This window comes from Cervus elaphus, chromosome 12 (genome assembly GCF_910594005.1).
Source record: "Cervus elaphus chromosome 12, mCerEla1.1, whole genome shotgun sequence".
Lineage (NCBI taxonomy): Eukaryota > Metazoa > Chordata > Mammalia > Artiodactyla > Cervidae > Cervus > Cervus elaphus.
In genome coordinates, this window is record NC_057826.1 from 49,550,605 (window position 1) to 49,571,409 (window position 20,805).

A 20,805-nucleotide genomic window follows, 5' to 3' on the forward strand; every position below is an offset into this window, starting at 1 on the left:
CATAGGCTCCAGGGCACGGGCTCAGCAGTCGCAGCACACGGGCTTTGTTGCTCCGTGACATGTGGACTCTTCCCAGACCACCAGGGATGGAAACCATGTCCCCTGTATTGGCAGGCAGCATCTTAACCACGGACCACCAGGGAAGTCCAAGCATTTTCATTTTTAACAAGAAGCTCTATACAGTCAGCAAAAACAAGACCAGGAGCTGACTGTGGCTCAGATTATGAACTCCTTATTGCCAAATTCAGGCTGAAATTGAAGAAAGTGGAGAAAACCACTAGACCATTCAGGTGTGATGACTTAAATCAAATCCCTTATAACTATACAGTGGAAGTGAGAAATAGATTTAAGGGACTAGATCTGATAGACAGAGAGCCTGATGAACAATGGACAGAGGTTTCTGACATTGTACAGGAAACAGGAATCAAGACCATCCCCAAGAAAAAGAAATGCAAAAAAGCAAAATGGCTGTGGGAGGAGGCCTTACAAATAGCTGTGAAAAGAAGGGAAGCAAAAAGCAAAGGAAAAAAGGAAAGATGTACTCATTTGAATGCAGAGTTCCAAAGAATAGCAAGGAGAGATAAGAAAGCCTTCCTCAGTGATCAATGCAAAGAAATACAGGAAAACAACAGAATGGGGAAGACTAGAGATCTCTTCAAAAAATTAGAGATACCAAGGGAACATTTCAGGCAAAGATGGGCTCAATAACAGACAGAAATGGTATGGACCTAACAAAAGCAAAAGATATTAAGAAGAGGTGGCAAAAATGCACAGAAGAACTGTACAAAAAAGATATTAATGACCCAGATAATCACAATGCTGTGATCACTCACCTAGAGTAAGACATCGTGGAATGTGAAGTCAAGTGGGCCTTAGGAAGCATCACTACAAACAAAGCTAGTGGAGGTGATGGAATTCCAGTTGAGCTATTTCAAATCCTGAAAGATGATGCTGTGAAAGTGCTGCACTCAATATGCCAGCAAATTTGGAAAACTCAGCAGTGGCCACAGGACTGGAAACGGTCAGTTTTCATTCCAGTCCCTAAGAAAGGCAATGCCACAGAATGCTCAAACTACCGCACAATTGCACTCATCTCACAGGATAGTAAAGTAATGCTCAAAATTCTTCAAGCCAGACTTCAGCAGTACATGGAGTGTGAACTTCCAGATGTTCAAGCCGGTTTCAGAAAAGGCAGAGGAACCAGAAATCAAATTGCCAACATCTGCTGGATCATCGAAAAAGCAAGAGAGTTCCAGAAAAACATCTATTTCTGCTTTATTGACTATGCCAAAGCCTTTGACTGTGTGGATCACAATAAACTGTAGAAAATTCTGAAAGAGATGGGAATACCAGACCACCTGACCTGCCTCTTGAGAAACCTGTATGCAGGTCAGCAAGCAACAGTTAGAACTGGACATGGAACAACAGACTGGTTCCCAATAGGAAAAGGAGTACGTCAAGGCTGTATATTGTCACCCTGCTTATTTAACGTATATGCAGAGTACATCATGAGAAATGCTGGGCTGGAAGAAGCACAAGCTGGAATCAAGATTGCCAGAAGAAAGATCAATAACGTCAGATATGCAGATGACACCACCCTTATGGCAGAAAGTGAAGAACTAAAGAGCCTCTTGATGAAAGTGAAAGAGAGTGAAAAAGTTGGCTTAAGGATCAATATTCAGAAAACTAAGATCATGGCATCCTGTCCCATCATTTCATGGCAAATAGATGGGGAAACAGTGGAAACAATAGCTGATTTTATTTTTCTGGGCTCCAAAATCACTACAGCTGGTGATTGCAGCCATGAAATTAAAAGATGCTTACTCCTTGGAAGGAAAGTTATGACCAACTTGGACAGCATATTGAAAAGCAGAGACATTACTTTGCCAACAAAGGCCCATCTCGTCAAGGCTATGGTTTTTCCAGGGGTCATGTATGGATGTGAGATTTGGACTATAAAGAAAACTGAGCACCGAAGAATTGATGCTTTTGAACTGTGGTGTTGGAGAAGACTCCTGAGACCCCTTGGATTGCAAGGAGATCCAACCAGTCCATCCTAAAGGAGATCAGTCCTGGGTGTTCATTGGAAGGACTGATGTTGAAGCTGAAACTCCAATACTTTGGCCACCTGATGTGAAGAGCTGACTCATTTAAAAAGACCCTGATGCTGGGAAAGATTGGGCGCAGGAGGAGAAGGGGACGAGAGAGGATGAGATGGTTGGATGGCATCACTGACTTGATGGACATCGGTTTGGTGAACTCCGGGAGTTGGTGATGGTAGGGAGGCCTGGCATGCTGCAGTTCATGGTGTCGCAGAGTCAGACTGGGACTGAATGACTGAACTGAACTGAACAAGAATCCAAGTGATGTTGATACTGCTAATCCTCAAACCAGATTGAGAACAATCATACTAGAATTAAGAGAGATCAGGTAAACTGTTGGGTTGACAGGGTAGAAGTTTGAGGAGAGAAGTCCTAAGGCATGAGATATGTGTGCATGCATGCTCAGTCACTCAGTTGTGTCTGACTCTGCAACCCTGTGGGCTGCAGCCTGCCCAGCTCCTCTGTCCATGGGATTTCCCAGGCAAGAATACTGGAGTGGGTTGCCATTTTCTTTTCCAGGGGCTCTGGAACCCTGGGATCCAGCCTGTGTCTTCTGTATCTCCTGCATTGCAGACAGGTTCTTTACCGCTAAGCCATAAGGGAGGCCAGGAAATATACTTGATTCAATTTAAAAAAAAAAAATGAACTAGATGAACAGAGCCACTTCCAGAGGCCCTCTCTCATGAGGCAGAAGAGTCTTGATCGAAGAGGAGCATGAGGCACTAGGCAAGGGAACTGGGCTGGAATTGTACAGCAAGAAAGAGCTGGGGCGTGGGAGTTTAAAAAAAATGAAAACAAACCTTAACATCTGGTGTATTACCAGGGGAACAAGGATTCTGAACTGAAGGTGATGGACTATATTCCTTTAATTCACTTCTGGTGAAACCTATCTGGACTTACATTTAGGTCCCACTTTTTAAAAAGTCTACATAAGTAAAATTGAGAGAAGTTTTATTAATGCTGTAGCACATTAGAGCTACAGTAAAAGGGAAAAGAAGGTCACTTCCCTCCGGTCACAATCATGTATCTTTAACACCACCAGAACAGACTAGCATCTGGTGAAACAGCATGTAGTAGAAGCAGCACCTGGTAGAATATCACAGGATTGGATTTGTTTCTGAACAGGTGTGGGACTCCTCATGGGGGCTCTCAGAAATAATTAAATACGGGATGTACTTTACAGGAGGCTGGAATTTCTGCATAGTCACTCGGGGGCCAGAGCCAGGGCAATTTGAATTACATGGAAACCCTTGATTTTAACTCAGAATTTTATCACTCTCTCTTATGTAAAATGCTAAGAGGAGTAAAGGGATACATGTCTTGTACCTGTGCAGTAATCAGAGCCAATTTTGACTCAACTAACAATAAAGAACCACTGCATTATTTTTAGTAGAATCCACAAAATAAAAGCAAGATGTTTAAATTATAGCTCTGATAGGTTTATGCAGGATAAGGTGAGGAAGACAGAATCATAGACTGGGGAATAACTAAAATGCTGCTAGATTCTAGTAGAAAAATGATAAGGACTCAGTGAGGAAGAGGCTATACATAAATGAAATAGTAAAGGGGTGTACAATATCAGCAAGACTTGACAGATGAGATAATAGTAAATAAATTTGGGTAAAAGCCAGATATAGCATCAATTTTTCTGTCATGGTAGCTAGAAAAGCCATGATCTAACCATGAAAAACAGAGAATTTTAAAAGAATTATCATTCTGATGATAAAGATGAATTTATTTCCAAAGCAGGAATAAAGACACAGACATGGAGAACAAACTTGTGGATATCAAGGGGGAAAGGAGGAGAGGTGAGATTAATTGGGAGATTGGGATTGATATATGTACAGTACTATGTATGAAATAGATAAATAATAAGAAGCTATTGCATAGCACAGGGAAACTCTACTCATTGCTCTGTGGTGACTTAATAGGGAAGGAAATCCAAAAAAGACAGGATGTACGTATATGTAGAGCTGATTCACTTCGCTGCACAGCAGATATTAACACAACATTGTAAAGCAATTATACTCCAATAAAAATTAATTTAAAAAAGGAAAAAAAAACATTATTTTGAGAGTTAGAGATACATTTTTTAGATTTCTTAAGGGTGAAGTAATAATCAGCCTGTGATTTTAATCAGGAGAGTATAGAGTTTAATTACTCCTTCATTATCTCACACTAAAAGATTTTTTTTCTCATCGGAATCTTTTTAAGTTACTGCTTATACCACTCCTTCAGAATTAACTGTTAATTAACTTGTATTATTAATGACCAATTCACGTGAATGTCTTATTTCTCAAAGTAGATTTTGCTCTCCTAAAGAATAAAACCAATGTTTTACACTAGAATCCCAATATCTCATTCTCTGGCACTACCAATAACTCCATACTAACTAAATGATACTATTTTATAGCATATGATTCAGACATCCTTTAAAAAATATAAAGGATATATTAAAAATTATGATCAGTGTTCTAAGAGATGAAAGGAACTAGAAGGAACTCTTGGACATTAAATATACAATAGTGTCAATAAGTAATGCATCAAAAAGAACTGAAAGATAAATTTGAGTAAATCTCTTAGAAAGCAGAACAAAAAGATAAATACAATTAGAGAAAAGATAAGATTTATAAAAGAAAGGAAAAGGACATTTCCCAGACCTGAAGGATGTGTCTCTACACTGAATGTGATCACCAAATACCCAGTGCAATGAATAAAGCAAGACCCACCCAGAAGTATATCAAATACTGAAATGGCGGAACACCAAGAAGAAAGAGATCAAATAAATGTCAGAGAGAAGAACTAGGTTATATAAAAAGGTTTCAGAATCTAATAGTATCAGACTACTCTATAATCACCTGGAAGCTAGAAGACAGTTTCTCAACAACTAAAATGAAGAAAAAGTATCTCCAATGCTGAGTTTTATATTCCAGCCAAACTATACGATATAAAAGTAGAATAAAGGTCCAGCTATTTTCAGACAAATATAACCTACAAAAATATGCTTCCTATGCACTCTTTCTCAGGAAGCCGAGAATATATTCCACCAAATCAAGGAAACAGGAAGACAGGAGATCCAAGAAAGAAAGGAATCAACACAGAAGAGAGGAAGAAGCAATTCATAACAGAAAAAAGAAATCCCAGGATGACAGCTGCTCAGCAGGCCTATAAAACAACAAGTCCAGATCAGAGCAGAAATGAGTGTTCAGGAGAGATGTACACAAGATTAAAATGGGTCTGAGAAGTAACATGATATGGTTGACAGTACTGCTAAGTCTGGCTGAGTTCGTGATAGGTGAAGAGCTTTAAAGCCATGCAACAAAATGATAAGGCAATTGTTAATTCCAGGGAAAACAAAACTTTAGCAAAAAAAGTAATCACAGTCACAGTAAAATACCTGATTTTGTGGTGAATAAATCTAACGCTTTACCTTTTGAGTACTTTGATCAAAGTTTTGAAAAAAATTGGGAGGTTGGAGCAAAAGAAGGAAAAAGTGGCATGAAAGAAAAAAATTAAATCCTCATCTCTCATAGGACTAAATCAATAAACAATATCTACAACTTTTAAAAGAAGACATCAGAGTGTAATCATGTTGCTCAGAAATATGGGGATAAGGAGCTAAAGACATCTAGGTGTTGAACAGGACTGCATCAGTGTGGAGAGATAGAGCAGTAACTGCTTTTTTACATAAACTATCTGACTTTTGGGCTTCCTTGGTGGCTCAATGACAAAGAACCTGCCCGCCAATGTAGGAGATGCAGGTTCCACCCCTGGGTTGGGAGGATCCCCTAGAGAAGGAAATGACAACACCAGTATTCTTGCTGGGAAATACCATGGACAGAGGAACCTGGTGGGCTACAGTCCATGAGGTCATAAAACATGGGACAGGACTTAGACACTAAATAACAACAACATTTGACTTTTAAGGCTATTACATCTGTAACCCTGAAAAAAAATTAAAAATTATGGATAATAACAAGTTTGTTTTTAAAATGATCTATTTTAACTAGAGATGCAAATAAGCAAAAAAGAATGGGATATTTTCCAATTTAGTATCTTCTGACATTTCTCCCTAGATGCTACTGGCCACCTCTCTTAGAAAATACTTTGCACATTTTCACAAACTTAAATATATATATTTGGTCATCTTGATTTATATAGTTGCTATGAAAAAAAACCTGATTCTGTTTTTATTATAGATAAGCCATTAAACTATGCATGTGAACATCTGAAACATATACTAATAAAAACTACAAGAGCAAGAAGGTTTAAGTAGCAATTTTGAAAAATGGTTGGAGAAGGCAATGGCACCCCACTCCAGTACTCTTGCCTGGAAAATCCCATGGATGGAGGAGCCTGGTAGGCTGCAGTCCATGGGGTCTCCAAGAGTCAGACATGACTGAGAGACTTCACTTTCACTTTTCACTTTTATGCATTAGAGAAGGAAATGGCAACCCACTCCAGTGTTCTTGCCTGGAGAATCCCAGGGATGGGGTCACACAGAGTCGGACACAACTGAAGTGACTTAGCAGTAGCAGTTGAAAAATGGTGAATGGTCATTATTTGAGATGCAGTTTCAAGATTTTTTTTTTTTTTCCTTTTGCACTTTCAAGATTTTTAGCTCTACTATGGTTTCTGGCCTGTAAAAATGATTCATCTATTCAATTTTTTCATGCAATACACTTTTATAAATATCCTTTTTAAAATCAAGGCAGCATGCTGACTTCTGAATTTCCTGAAATCTGTAATATTCTCACTTGTACTTAATGATCTTAAATACTGTAGAGTGCTTAATCCAGCAACATATATCTTAATCTGTTAACATTTGCAATTCTTTTTCAGGGAAAGATTCTAATCTGAACAATAGTATTTATTGCTTATGGATTGACACGGAGACCAAAAACACACAAAACTCCTAAATTCAATACTCTAAAGAAGCTTTCTATTATCTCTTCTAATTTTCCTCTTTGCCAGGAGTTGGATAAGTATCATATTATGTCACTGTAAAAAAGGTGGAAGGAACGTCATTTCTGCATTGTCAGGAAATAGTATTTCCCAAGCAAATATCAAAAATGTAGCAATAAGAAAAAACATCAGACAGTAAACAGCAAGAAGATATGAGCCCTTCCTCTTATTCACCATGGCATCCCTAGTGCCACAGAATCCAGCAATGTAATGGGTACTGAAATATGTTAAAGTGAATGAAACACTGCTTAGTAACTTTGTCTTCTCTAATCAAGAGATACAGAAAGACCACATTCTGTTAGATATCAGGAACTGATGTATCTGACTAGGAAGGAAGATATGTCTTACCATTTTCGGATCCCCATTACCTAAAGAAGGTTGAAAGGCAAAAAAAAGAAAAAAGCCCCCGTCAGGAACAGATCACAGATCAGAGTAGCACCAGCCTACTCTGCCCTCTCTGAAAACTGAATGTCCTTAAGAGGAGTACACTCAATAGAAAACTCACTTTTCCTGACACAGGCACTTCCCACTCCATGCAAAATGAGGCCAAGTTAAAACCGCAAAGACTTGGCTAAGGCAAGCACAAGTTAATTTATTATGATTGGCCCAAATCACCCACTTTTTTTTTTGCCGCGCAGGCCAATATCCACAAACGCACTGACGCCTAATGTAGAGCGAACGTTTTCCCCAGTAGCTGATGAGGAGCAGGATGTTTCTCAGCCAAAACCGAGAGAGACTGGAAATCGTGCATTGTAGTAATCCAAACACCTTGAGTGGATCCCAGCCTTTAAAATTTACATTTCGTAAGAAATTCCTTCAATTTTCCATATTACAAGCTGGGGAAACAAATCGGAGCTTTTCAGGGACGAGTTCTTTTCCAAATACTACAACTGCTGCCAACTCCCCATCCCTCAGCCCCAGGCTGAACCACACACGACTCAGCTCTGAAGGGTCACTACCGAGCTGACCGCCTCCCCGCTCTCCTTTAAAGAAGCCGCGCGCGGTCTAGCCGCCCCAGAGTTCAACTTCCGGCCACAAAATGAGAGGATGTTTTTCTCCTGGCCACGCCCTCCTAGCCACGCCCTCCACTCCCCGCGCTGGCAAGAGCGCGCGGGCCCGCAGGCGAGGCGGAGCCCCGTGGGCGGTCGCTGTGAGTGTCCCTTTCACCCGGCGGCGCGCAGGCACGCCCAGGGCCCACGGACAGCGCGGCGGCGCGCGCGCTCGCTCCCGATGCCCTCCCCCGTGACGTGCCTGGCCGAGGCCGCGCAAGGGCGCTGCAGCTGCCAGTGCCGCTGTCATGGCGTCTGAGGCGCTGTCTGAGGAGAACCCGCCGCGGTCTCTTTAGAGCGAGGGGCGGGCGGCTGGGTATGGAGAGCGGCCCCGAGAGCCTGCAGCCGCTAGAACACGGGGTGGCCGCCGGGCCAGCGCCAGGGACAGGTTCTCCGCAGGAAGGGCAACAAGAGACCAGGCTCGCCGCTGGGGATGGTCCTGGAGTATGGGCGGCGGAGAGCAGCGGCGGGAAGGGGCAGGGGGCGGTGGCCGCCGGGAGGAGCCTCTCGGACTCGGCTTCTCCCGCTGGCTCTCCTCAGGTTCTGGTACCCTGCAGCTCGCTCCCGAGCTTGGACTTGAAGGAGAGCGATTTGGAGAGTCCTGCTGCCCAGAAGAAGCCTCTAGGAGGGCAACACAAGGTGACCGCCTCCCCGGAGACAGCCGAGGCCGGAGCTGACCATGGGCTGGGTCCTGCCGGAGAAGCGGGCGCCCGCCCGGATCCCGCCGGCACCTGCCAGGAAGAGTCGGCGGCCGCGGGCTCTTCAGAGCCCAGCAGCGGCGGCGGCCTCAGCAGCAGTTGCAGCGACCCGAGCCCTCCTGGGGAATCGCCGAGCCTGGACTCCCTGGAGTCGTTCTCTAACCTACATTCTTTTCTCAGTAGCTCCGAGTTTAATAGTGAGGAAGGAGCTGAGAACAGGGTCCCCGAGGAGGAGGAGGGCGCGGCGGTGTTGCCCGGGGCTGTGCCCCTGTGTGGAGAGGAGGAGGTGGAGGAGGAGGAAGGGGAGACAGCCCAGGTGCTGGCGGCCTCCAAGGAACGCTTCCCGGGACAGTCTGTCTATCATATCAAGTGGATCCAGTGGAAGGAAGAGAACACACCTATCATCACCCAGAATGAGAATGGCCCCTGCCCTTTACTGGCCATCCTCAATGTTTTGCTTCTGGCCTGGAAGGTACATTCCGCAGCTTCTATTTCCTACAGCTTTTGGGGAGGGGTAAAAGGGGATGAGGGAGTTGCTGCATTGTCAGCTGATATCTTCTTCCTTTCTTTCCTCATTCATCAGTAATCCCCGTTTCTTCTTACACGAAACTCACTCGGAGATTGTCTTTTTAAAGGAATATTCTCATATGTATGTCAGAAAGAACTGCTGGCAACCTAAGATCTCTCTTCTAGCGTTTAGTGATTAGCGTTCAACATTCAGCTGTGGCTGATACACTTGGAAACAGCCAGGTCTTAGAGGATCCTAAATCTTTTTATTATTTTTTAACTATATTTTTCTGTTATTCCTTCTTACTGACTTTATCCCATATGCAGAGGCGTGAAGAATTGGACAAAATCATCTTCAGAAGTTATCCTCAATCCGTTATATCAGGGAGCAAGTTTTGATGGTTATGTTTATGCTCCATTTGGGTGTGGATACTTAAGGACGTGGTAATAGGGAAGATGTGGCCCCTTAGACAAATTCCATTTAAGGAAAAGTAATGGCCTGAGACCTAATTACCATAGCTTCTTGGTTTTCAAAGATTGTTTTTATTTTATGGATGGTTTTTATTTGCCTCATTTCTTTGACTCTAGTTAAATAGTCTAGCAGTATTACCCGTAACCACACAGAATGTGTTAAGAGAGCTAAAATTATAATAACAAATAAGAAAAGATATATTCAAGATAAAGGAGCAAAAGAGGGAAGGGCCCTTCAAAAGTAACTATACTGAGGACTCAGGAGTAAGTTACCTGTACATGAAGTGTCTTATTTAAGCTTGCAGTTTTAGAGTGCTGAGAAGATGCATTTTAGAGCATATATTTTGCTGTCAAATTGAGAGCTGTACCTATAGGTAAAATGTTCCCTAGAAAAAAATAACCTGGATTCTTGTGACCAGTTAGAAAGAAAATCAAGTAAAGGGAATAGTGTTTATGAAATTCCCTCATCTTCCTGTCTAGCAAGGGATAATGCAAAAGAAATAAGATTAGAAATCTTACCAGTATCAAGTACATAATGGCACTCAAATGTTTTGAGTGGAGATTGCTTGCTCTTGAAGAGCTGTTGAGCTATTTGGAACTGCAGCATTGACTTACTTGAAATTACTAAAGAACAATGCAAGACAATATACTATAAATACTAGGTTATAGGACGCAGATTGAAATGCATTAGACATCCCAAGAGGGGAAATTTTCCTTTAGTCTGGCGTAGTTCCAGAGAGCTTCATTAAATTTTTATATCTTGAAGGAAGCTTTTAAGGAAAAAGTAGGATTTAAAATAACAGAAAAATGGGAATCCTGAGAGAGGGAAGCATATAAACAAAAAGGAATGAAAACAGGATGAATAATACGTGTGTGTATGTGTTTTGGATGACAGGAGTGGAAAGTTCATATTGCAAGATAATAGAAAATAAGATTGAAAAGGTGAAGAGCCACTTGATGAAGGACCTTGAATGTTAGACTAAGGAGTTAGATTTCATCCTATAAGCCAAAGTTTCCAGTCTGTTTGTCTGAAGGAGTAACTGTTTCCTTTAGGCTTTTCTCACTTCCTAGTTTCTACATACTACTGCAGAAGCTCAAAGGAAAGAGCAAGTGCTGTGGTCTCAAATATTTGAGGATAGATGAGCATTGGATTGGTCTTTGAAAGACAGCTTCAAGTGAATGACCATAACGTTTGGGTTCCCACTTTGTGTGAGATAATAGAATACAGAGATGAGTAAGATGCAAGAGTGCCCTCATATAGCTTAGTATTGATTCAGAGACAGACATATAAACCATAATCCCAGTGCAGTGTGGAATTATGGTATGGAATTACAGAGGAAAGTGTAAGTGGGAGTGGAATGTGTTAAGGGAGAGCTTCATAGAAGAGGTAACCTATATACTGATGGGTCTCATGGGTCTGATGGGTGAGTAAAAGAAATTCATTTCAGGCCGAGGGAATAGTGTATTCAAAGATGTTGAAGCAGAAAAACGTTTGTTTTATTTGGGGATTCCAACCTTGGAGTGCGGCGGAGGAGGAGAAGGAAATGGCAGTAGCAGGGAATAAAATTGATGTTAGGTTAGACTCTGAATGAGAAAGCATGCTAAAGAGCTTCAGGATTATTTTATAAGTCTTTGGTTCTTGCCTTGTTTTTTTTTTTCTGCCTTAAGGTTATTGATGCACACAAAAATTACTCATCAGTAATCATCAGTGATTGATAGGGAGATGTATTAAGAGAAGCAAGGTTGGATAGAGCAGTGTCCTAAAAGTGAGCCAGGGTTTCTGAGGTCAGCACTGTTCAGAATAGTACTTAGTTGTTTTTTGCCTTTTTCACACTCATTCTTTCAGTGTCAGTAGAGTTTTCCAAACTGTATGATGTGTGATGACATCCTTGCCCTGACAGTTAATGGAATGTGTGCTCTGCTTTCTTGTGTTTAAAATTTTTCTCAATTTTTATTTCTGGTATAGTAAATGTTGATAGATAGAATGCACTTAAACTAGAGCTTTTTAGGATCCTCAGTGATTTTTTAGGACTGAAGAGGGTCTTGAGACCAAAAAGTTTGAGAAATGCAGTTGTAGAGAAAAATAGTAAATAGAGTTTGAAAGTTTTCCCTGGTGGCTCAGTCAGTAAAGAGTCTGCCTGCTATGCAGGAGATCTGGGTTCCATCCCTGGGTTGGGAAGACCCCCTGGAGAAGGAAATGGCAACCCACTCCAGTATTCTTGCCTGGAGAATTCCATGGACAGAGGAGCCTGGTGGGCTAGAGTCCTTGGTCACAAAGAGTTGAGCATGACTGAGTGACTTAACTTTCTTTCAGGATATGAAGGCAATTGTCAGAGTTCAGAGGACCCATCACTAGGCATGTTTAGACTTTATATATAGTTGATAGTACGAAGCTATTATAAATTATTGGATAAAGGAATGAAAGAGATCTTTTCATTTGAGATTAAACTAGAAGTCAGACTGTAGTGAGTGTAGCAACAAGAATTGATGAGATTAACTCTTTTGGATGGGGAATTCTGTGCCCCTTCTCTTTGATGAGGATAGTGTCACACAGCCTAAATGATGAATTGACTACTAACTGGATATAGGAAATTAAGGATGTGACACTTTTTCCAATTTGAGTAATAGAGAATTGCTTGGATCATTCAAAAGATAGAGAATGTGCTTTAGGTGGGAAAGTTGATGCAAAGTTTGGTTGTGTCGGATTGGAATTGTCTTACTAACAGTAAGTCATAAAAATATAAATGTTTATTATACCTTCAGAAGATTAGAATGGGCCTCAGAAAAGAGGTTAAAATTATGGGAAAAATTGAATTGGAGAATTATTGCATAGATTTAAGTATGGTATCTATGAGAATAAATTAATTCTCCATAGAAAATGGTGAACAGTAGTTCTCAACTATTTGGGGAGGGACTTCCCCGGTTGCCCAGTGGCTAAGACTCTGCACTCCCAGTGCAGAGGAGCCTGAGTTCCACCGCTGGTCAGGGAATTAGATCCCACATGCTGCAACTAAGAGTTTGCATGTCGCAACTAAACATCCTGCGTGCTGCAACTAAAAGGTCCTACATGCCTCAGTGAAGACCCAGCACAGACAAATAAATAAATATAAATAAATAAAGCTGGTGGGGAGAAGGGAATGCTAAGCAGTAAAGATGAAAGAGTATAAAAGAAACCAGTATAGGCCCAATTTGAGATGTAAATGAAAACTAGAAATGGGACAATGTCATAACAGTAGTCTGGGGGAGAGACTCTTAATTTTTTTTTTAAGTGACTTATTGTCAAATGCAACAGTGTCAAGGAACTGGTGAAGTAGGAAAGATTGTTGCCAAAAAGGACAGGTATGAGAACAGGGCATTACAAAGTTAGGATATCATAGAATCTTCAGAGGTGGTAAAATTCTCTTCAGAGGAAAAGAACAACAATCTTTTTTTACCCTGAAGTAATAGAAGATACAAAGACAAGGTTATGTTAATTAAAATGGAGAGAGAAGTGAAAATTGAGGCCTCATTCTCAATTTTGGCAAAATGACCGTTGATCTCATCAGTAATAACTCTTGAACTTGTCAGTAGTTAAGAGGAGAGGTTGCAAAGCATCAAAGTGTGATTTTGTGAGAATATTATGTTGTATTTTAAAGAAGTTCTCATCTCGTTGGAAATTATGCCTAGGAATTGAGGCATAAGTAGAAAGTTGTAGGTGGCCATGGATAAATTGGGGTGCTCTTTTAAAACTTCTAGTATGTCCATTTTGCTCCTCCCCCCATTAGTTCTCTTATCTCTGGAAACCAGAGCAGGAAGAATGGCTGGTTAGCATTATCAAGTATTGGGTTTTTCAAGTGTTGATTCATTGAGAGTCAGTGGAGTTAAGGGTTCAAAGTAAAAGAGTTGATCATCTCTTTCTAGGGAGAATGAAGCAATGAGAAAAATCAATAGGGAATTCTCTAGCAGTTCAGTGGTTAGGGCTCTTCACTTCCACTGTAAAGGGCACAGGTTCTGTCCCTGGTTGGGAAACTTTAAAAAAAAGAAAGAAATCAATAAACTGAATACATTAGGAGGATTTGAGGTATTCAAAGGAAGGAAGTGCCATGTCTCTGAGTGAGAGATGACAGGTAAAATTATCCAATATGGTAAGTACTGATTTGGAAATGTTGGAGTTTTAATTAGAAGTGTTGGTTTAGGACTGATGGAAAATAGGTGATCATTAATAATCTGTAAAATAGTTGAGCCATGATAATCCAATAAATCAATAAAGAAGGAAATCTGTTCATTAATTTAATTTGAACTCAAATTTTCTAATTCTCTTAACTGACACAAGGTAAATTGACTCAAATTTATGTCTTGGAACACATTTTCATTTGCTTCTTTAAAACAGACTGGTTTTGGTGGTTTTTAAATGATTTTTCTTTAGTCTTTCATTTTATCTATCAAACACAATGCCATTTATAGGTTTACTTGAGGACTGTGACCCAATTAATCAGTTATGTTTATAAAAATCAACAAGTCAGAAGAAATGTAAAATTTACTTTCTGATGATACTGGCCTATACTATAAATGTTAGATCTGAGTGATGCGTACTTGTCATTATGCTGTTATTTTTCTACTTTTGCATATGATTTAACTTTTGCATTACAAAACATTTTTAAAAGCTTCTGCATTAGTATTTTTATATCAGGAGATATGTTTAATAACAGAGGGAGTCCCTCCTTTGTCACACTTTTGTATTCTTATAGAAAGAATATAGGTTTAAGGCCCACATACTCAAAAAAATATATGTATATATATATAGACATATGAAATGAAGTGAAAATCACTTGGTCGTGTCCGACTCTTTGCAACCCCATGGACTATACAGTCCATGGAATTCTCCAGGCCAGAATACTGGAGTGGGTAACCTTTCCCTTCTCCAGAGGATCTTCCCAACCCAGGGATCAAACCCAGGTCTCGTGCATTGCAGGTGGATTCTTTACCAGCTGAGCCAAAGGGAAGTCCATATAGACCTATATATGTATATATAACTTATACTGTACTTGTAGTAGAGGACATATAGTATTGTGATACCTAATTGGTACGTAACATGTTAGTGGAAGACTAAATGCACTGTTCTGATTTAAGATGTGCTTCTATTTAAGATGTGCTTCAGTACCTTCTATTTAGGATGTGCACATCTTTTCTCCTGCCTAGCCCTTTTGGGTGGAAAATTCTTCTCTCTTTGCTTACCAGGAGCTGAAGTGATGATCTACTCCACATAACGGGAGGAACACCAGGATTCTTAAGTTTGTTTATATTAGGCTGGTTGCTCCTAGGTTTAGACATTATCAAGAAACTGTAAAGAAGAATTGATATATTTGATTCAGTAAAAAAAGCAAAGAGCTTAAGGTTAAAAAAAAAAAAAAAGACAAAAATATACCCCTTCCCCCAAAAAACTTCACCAGGAACTAAGTCAAAACACACACTACAAACTGAGGGAATTATCTGCTAGACTACTGTATGTGTCTAAGGGCTAATTTATCAATTTACAAAGAACCCCCATAAATTAGAAAAGGAACTTCCTTGGTGCCCCAGTAGCTAAGACTCCATGCTTTCAATGCAGTGGGTATGGGTTACATCCCTGGTCAGGGAACTAGATCCCACATGCTGCCAAATAAATAAATATTTAAAAATAGATAAATAAATTAGAAAGAAAAAGATGAGCAATGCAATAGCAAAATGAGCAGAAGGCCATTAGCAGAAAATTCAGTGAAGTTCAAATGGACATATTCTCTGTCTCATTATTACTTGCAGAGGCTGTGCTTCTTCCCAGAAAGCTTTTGCTCTAGTTCTCCTTCCCTCCTGGTGACTTTTCTTTTCTTGGACACTTTTCACAGATACCTCTTCTTAGTTTTGACTAAGTATTACTTTCTCTTTTTTACTTCCTGACTTACAGGAATATTGTAGCCATACAAATTTTCTCATATTCCCCTTTTCCTAAAGCAGGCACAAAGCTCTTTTGAGGATTTCCAAGTGTTCAGTTCAGTTCAGTCGCTCAGTCGTGTCAGACTCTGCGACCCCATGAACTGCAGCATGCCAGGCCTCCCTGTCCATCACCAACTCCCAGAGTCCACCCAAACCCTTGTCCATTAAGTCGGTGATGCCATCCAACCATCTCATCCTCTGTCATCCCCTTCTCCTCCTGCCCTCAATCTTTCCCAGAATCAGGGTCTTTTCCTGTGAGACAGCTCTTCTCATCAATTGGCCAAAGTATTGGAGTTTCAGCTTCAACATCAGTCCTTTCAGTGAACACCGAGGACTGATCTCCTTTAGGATGGACTGGTTGGATCTCCTCGCAGTCCAAGGGATTCTCAAGAGTCTTTTCCAACACCATAGTTCAAAAGCATCAATTCTTTGGCGCTCAGCTTTCTTTATACTCCAACTCTCACATGCATACATGACCCCTGGCAAAACCATAGCCTTGATGAGATGGACCTTTGTTGGCAAAGTATTGTCTCTGCTTTTCAATATGCTGTCCAAGTTGGTCATAACTTTCCTTCCAAGGGGTAAGTATCTTTTAATTTCACGGCTGCAGTCACCAGCTGTAGTGATTTTGGAGCCCAGAAAAATAAAATCAGCCATTGTTTCCACTGTTTCTCCATCTATATGCCATGAAGTGATGGGACCGGATGCCATGATCTTAGTCTTCTGAATGTTGAGCTTTAAGCCAACTTTTTCACTCTCCTCTTTCACTTTCATCAAGAGGCTCTTTAGTTCCTCTTCACTTTCTGCCATAAGGGTGGTGTCATCTGCATATCTGACGTTATTGATCTTTCTTCTGGCAATCTTGATTCCAGCTTGTGCTTCTTCCAGCCCAGCATTTCTCATGATGTACTCTGCATATAAGTTAAATAAGCAGGGTGACAATATACAGCCTTGACGTACTCCTTTTCCTATTGGGAACCAGTCTGTTGTTCCATGTCCAGTTCTAACTGTTGCTTGCTGACCTGCATACAGGTTTCTCAAGAGGCAGGTCAGGTGGTCTGGTATTCCCATCTCTTTCAGAATTTTCCACCGTTTATTGTGATCCACACAGTCAAAGGCTTTGGCATAGTCAATAAAGCAGAAATAGATGTTTTTCTGGAACTCTCTTGCTTTTTCTATGATCCAGCGGATGTTGGCAATTTGATCTCTGGTTCCTTTGCCTTTTCTGGAACTGGCTTGAACATCTGGAAGTTCACGCTCCATGTACTGCTGAAGTCTGGCTTGAAGAATTTTGAGCATTACTTTACTATCCTGTGAGATGAGTGCAATTGTGTGGTAGTTTGAGCATTCTGTGGCATTGCCTTTCTTAGGGACTGGAATGAAAACTGACCTTTTGCAGTCCTGTGGCCACTGCTGAGTTTTCCAAGTTTGCTGGCATGTTGAGTGCAGCACTTTGACAGCATGATCTTTTAGGATTTGAAATAGCTCAGTTGGAATTCCATCACCTCCATTAGCTTTGTTTGTAGTGATGCATCCTAAAGGCCCACTTGACTTCGAATTCCATAAAACTGTTCCCTTGGTATCTCTAAGTTTCTTGAAGAAATCTCTAGTCTTTCCCATTTTATTGTTTTCCTCGATTTCTTTGCACTGATCACTGAAGAAGGCTTTCTCATCTCTCCTTGCTATTCTTTGGAACTCTGCATTCAGATGCTTATATCTTTCCTTTTCCCTTTTGCTTTTTGCTTCCCTTCTTTTCTCAGCTGTTTGTAAGGCCTCCTCAGACAGCCGTTTTGCTTTTTTGCATTTCTTTTTCTTGGGGATGGTCTTGATTCCTGTCTCCTGTAGAATGTCATGAACCTCCGTCTGTCATTCATCAGGCACTCTCAGATCTAGTCCCTTAAATCTATTTCTCACTTCCACTGTATAGTCATAAGGGATTTTATTTAGGTCATACCTGAATGGTCTAGTGGTTTTCTCCACTTTCTTTAATTTCAGTCTGAATTTGGCAATAAGGAGTTCATGATCTTAAGCCACAGTCAGCTCCTGGTCTTGTTTTTGCTGACTGTATAGAGCTTCTCCATCTTTGGCTGCAAAGAATATTATCAATCTGATTTTGGTGTTGACCATCTGGTGATGTCCATGTGTAGAGTCTTCTCTTGTCTTGTTTGGAGGAAGGTGTTTGCTATGACCAGTGCATTCTCTAGGCAAAACTCTATTAGCCTTTGCCCTGCTTCTTTCTGTACTCCAAGGCCAAATTTGCCTGTTACTCCAGGTGTTTCTTGACTTCCTACTTTGGCATTCCAGGCCCCTATAATGAAAAGGGCATCTTTTGGGGGTGTTAGTTCTAGAATGTCTTGTAGGTCTTCATAGAACCATTCAACTTCAGCTTCTTCAACGTTACTGTTCAGGACATAGACTTGGATTACCGTGATATTGAGTGGTTTGCCATGGAAATGAACAGAGATCATTCTGTCGTTGTGCAGATTGCATCCAAGTACTGCATTTCGGACTCTTGTTGACTATGATGGCTATTCCGTTTCTTCGAAGGGATTCCTGCCCACATTAGTAGATACAATGGTCATCTGAGTTAAATTCACCCATTCCAGTCCATCTTAGTTCGCTGATTCCTAGAATGTCGATGTTCACTCTTGCCATCTCCTGTTTGACCACTTCCAATTTGTCTTGATTCATGGACCTAACATTCCAGGTTCCTATGCAATATTGCTCTTTATAGCTTTTATCACAAGTCCCATCCACAACTGGGTGTTGTTTTTGCTTTGGCTCCATCCCTACATTCTTTCTGGAGTTATTTTTCCACTGATCTCCAGTAGCATATTGGGCACCTAAAGACCTGGGGCGTTCATGTTTCAGTGTCCTATCTTTTTGCCTTTTAATACTGTTCGTGGAGTTCTCAACGCAAGAATACTGAAGTGGTTTGCCATTCCCTTCTCCAGTGGATCACATTGTGTCAGACCTCTCCACCATGACCCTTCTGGCTTGGGTGGCCCCACACAGCATGGCTTAGTTTCATTGAGTTGGACAAGGCTGTGTTCCATGTGATCAGACTGGCTAGTTGTCTGTGATTGTGGTTTCAGTCTGTCTGCCCTCTGATGCCCTTTCTTAGTGCCTACCTCTTACTTGGTTTTCTCTTACCTTGGATGTGGGGTATCTCTTCACGGCTGCTCCAGCAAAGCGCAGCTGCTGCACCTTACCTCAGACATGGGGTAGCTCCTCCCGGCTGCCGTCCCTGACCTCGGGCATGGGGTAGCTCCTCTCGGCCAAGTGTGTTACTTATAAAAATGGAAAAACAGATGGTGAGCCAAAGATTCCATTTAGCCTCTGTCAGCCATATTTGTTCTTAAATATAGATCCTTTAAGGAGAGATAAAAACTTCACACCGTGGTGAAGTTTGTTTACACAAAAGATGCAAGCAAGACTTCTGAAGTTTTTATTTCCAGTCAGTCCTAAAAATTAGGATTGGTGTAATATCTCTGGATTTGTGAGATAAAGTGGAAATGGGCAGATGATATTATGAGTACTCCCTGTGGTGGTTGTCTTATTAGTGATGTCCTCATTGTTTTCCTCTCCCTTTGCTATGAGTAGTCCTTCAGTGGAAAACTTTCCCATTCTCCTTCCATCCTTGTCGATGTTGACTCCCAAGTAGCATTCACACACAAGTAGTATGAGTAATCTTAGGGTACCACCTAAGATTAATAATTATAACCCTAAGTACTCAATTATTTTTGTCCAGATACTCTGCTAAGTATTTTATATGTATTATATGCATTTTGTTTTAGTTTTCTCAGCCACATCTTAAGATCCTTGTGTAGATATTGTTGCTATTTTACATACATAGAAAATTGAGGTATATAAAGATCAAATAACTTACCCAAGGTAAGTTGATACCCACTCCAGAACCTGAGCTCTTAGTTCAGATATTTGGTTGGAAAGTTAAAATTAAAGATAACACCTGGTGGACAACAGGTCTGGGACAAACCAGGGTGGAAGAAGAGCTAGTGATAAAGTCAGAGAAGCAGGAATAGACGTCATGAATCACGATTCCTTAGAAGAAATCCTGGGGATCTACTCTTTGTACAGATTCATTCTGTTTTCAGCCGCATATGTTTTATCTCATGTCCTCTGAATTCTCTGACACTTCCAATTTCAGAGCCTTTCTTGAGTTCTGTGGTGAGTGAGCTTGCCTTAACCATGAAAGTTTATTGATTATATTCTTTAATATTTTCAAAAATTAGTAAGCTTTCTCTGTCCTGCCACTATCCTAATTCACGCCACTTTCCATCTTCTGTACCTTCTAACTGGTCTCTTACCTTATCCTATTCTCATCTATCTTGCAAGCAATTAATATAAAAATTTCACTTACTTTTTCTTTAGTAGGTTTTTCGGCTTTGATAAGCTTGCTCAGCTGCTTAAGTATAAGTGCAGTGAAATTTGAACTAAAGATGTCTTCTTTTACTCATGAATCTTTTACTGGGGAAATTTCTCTGGAACAACATTCTTCATTGTTTTATAATCCTTTGAATTGCGTGTAAAATAGGACATTCTTGAAAATCTAATACATATGGATACATCTATAATTTCTGATGGTTAAGCATTTTTAAATAGGCCTCGATATTACTCTGAGTGTGGGGTTTGAGTTATGATAAACATTGATGGTAAAAGTGTTGCAAATTGCTGGAAGTTAAAGCTTGTCTCTTATTAAATGTTCCTGATATGAAATACTGATGGCAAGTAGAAAGGTAAATTTTTAGTATTTTTTAAGTACAGTAATTATTTTTAATAATAAATTAATATTACCTATAAGAAATTAGAATATAAAACATGATTCACAATAGCTTGTAATACATGTTTAATTGCTGGAGCCAGAATTAAAGGCATGTTGAAAGGATCCTTAAGTGTTTTAGCTCTTATTTTGAAAAAAACCTACATTCTTCTCTTTGATTCCAGTTAACAGTACTTGCAGTGCAATTATTTTACAATTTGAACTTAAAAACTCATGAATACTATATGATTTACTGCATATTCAAAATCAGTGAAACTTGAACT

At 40.4% G+C, this 20,805-nt stretch overlaps 1 protein-coding gene across 2 annotated transcripts in view; it reads left to right on the plus strand.

Annotated features, from left to right (window-relative positions):
- Positions 1-8,227: 8,227 nt before the first annotated feature.
- The window catches only part of MINDY2 (MINDY lysine 48 deubiquitinase 2), a 76,192-nt gene continuing 63,614 nt past the window's right edge, over positions 8,228-20,805 (plus strand). The window contains exon 1 of one of the 2 annotated variants that reach the window (XM_043919285.1): positions 8,228-9,286. In XM_043919285.1, coding sequence (XP_043775220.1) covers positions 8,435-9,286 — 852 coding nt within the window. In that variant the 5' untranslated portion in view covers positions 8,228-8,434. The remainder of the gene's footprint in view (positions 9,287-20,805) is intronic. The other variant, XM_043919284.1, reaches the window with a different exon arrangement.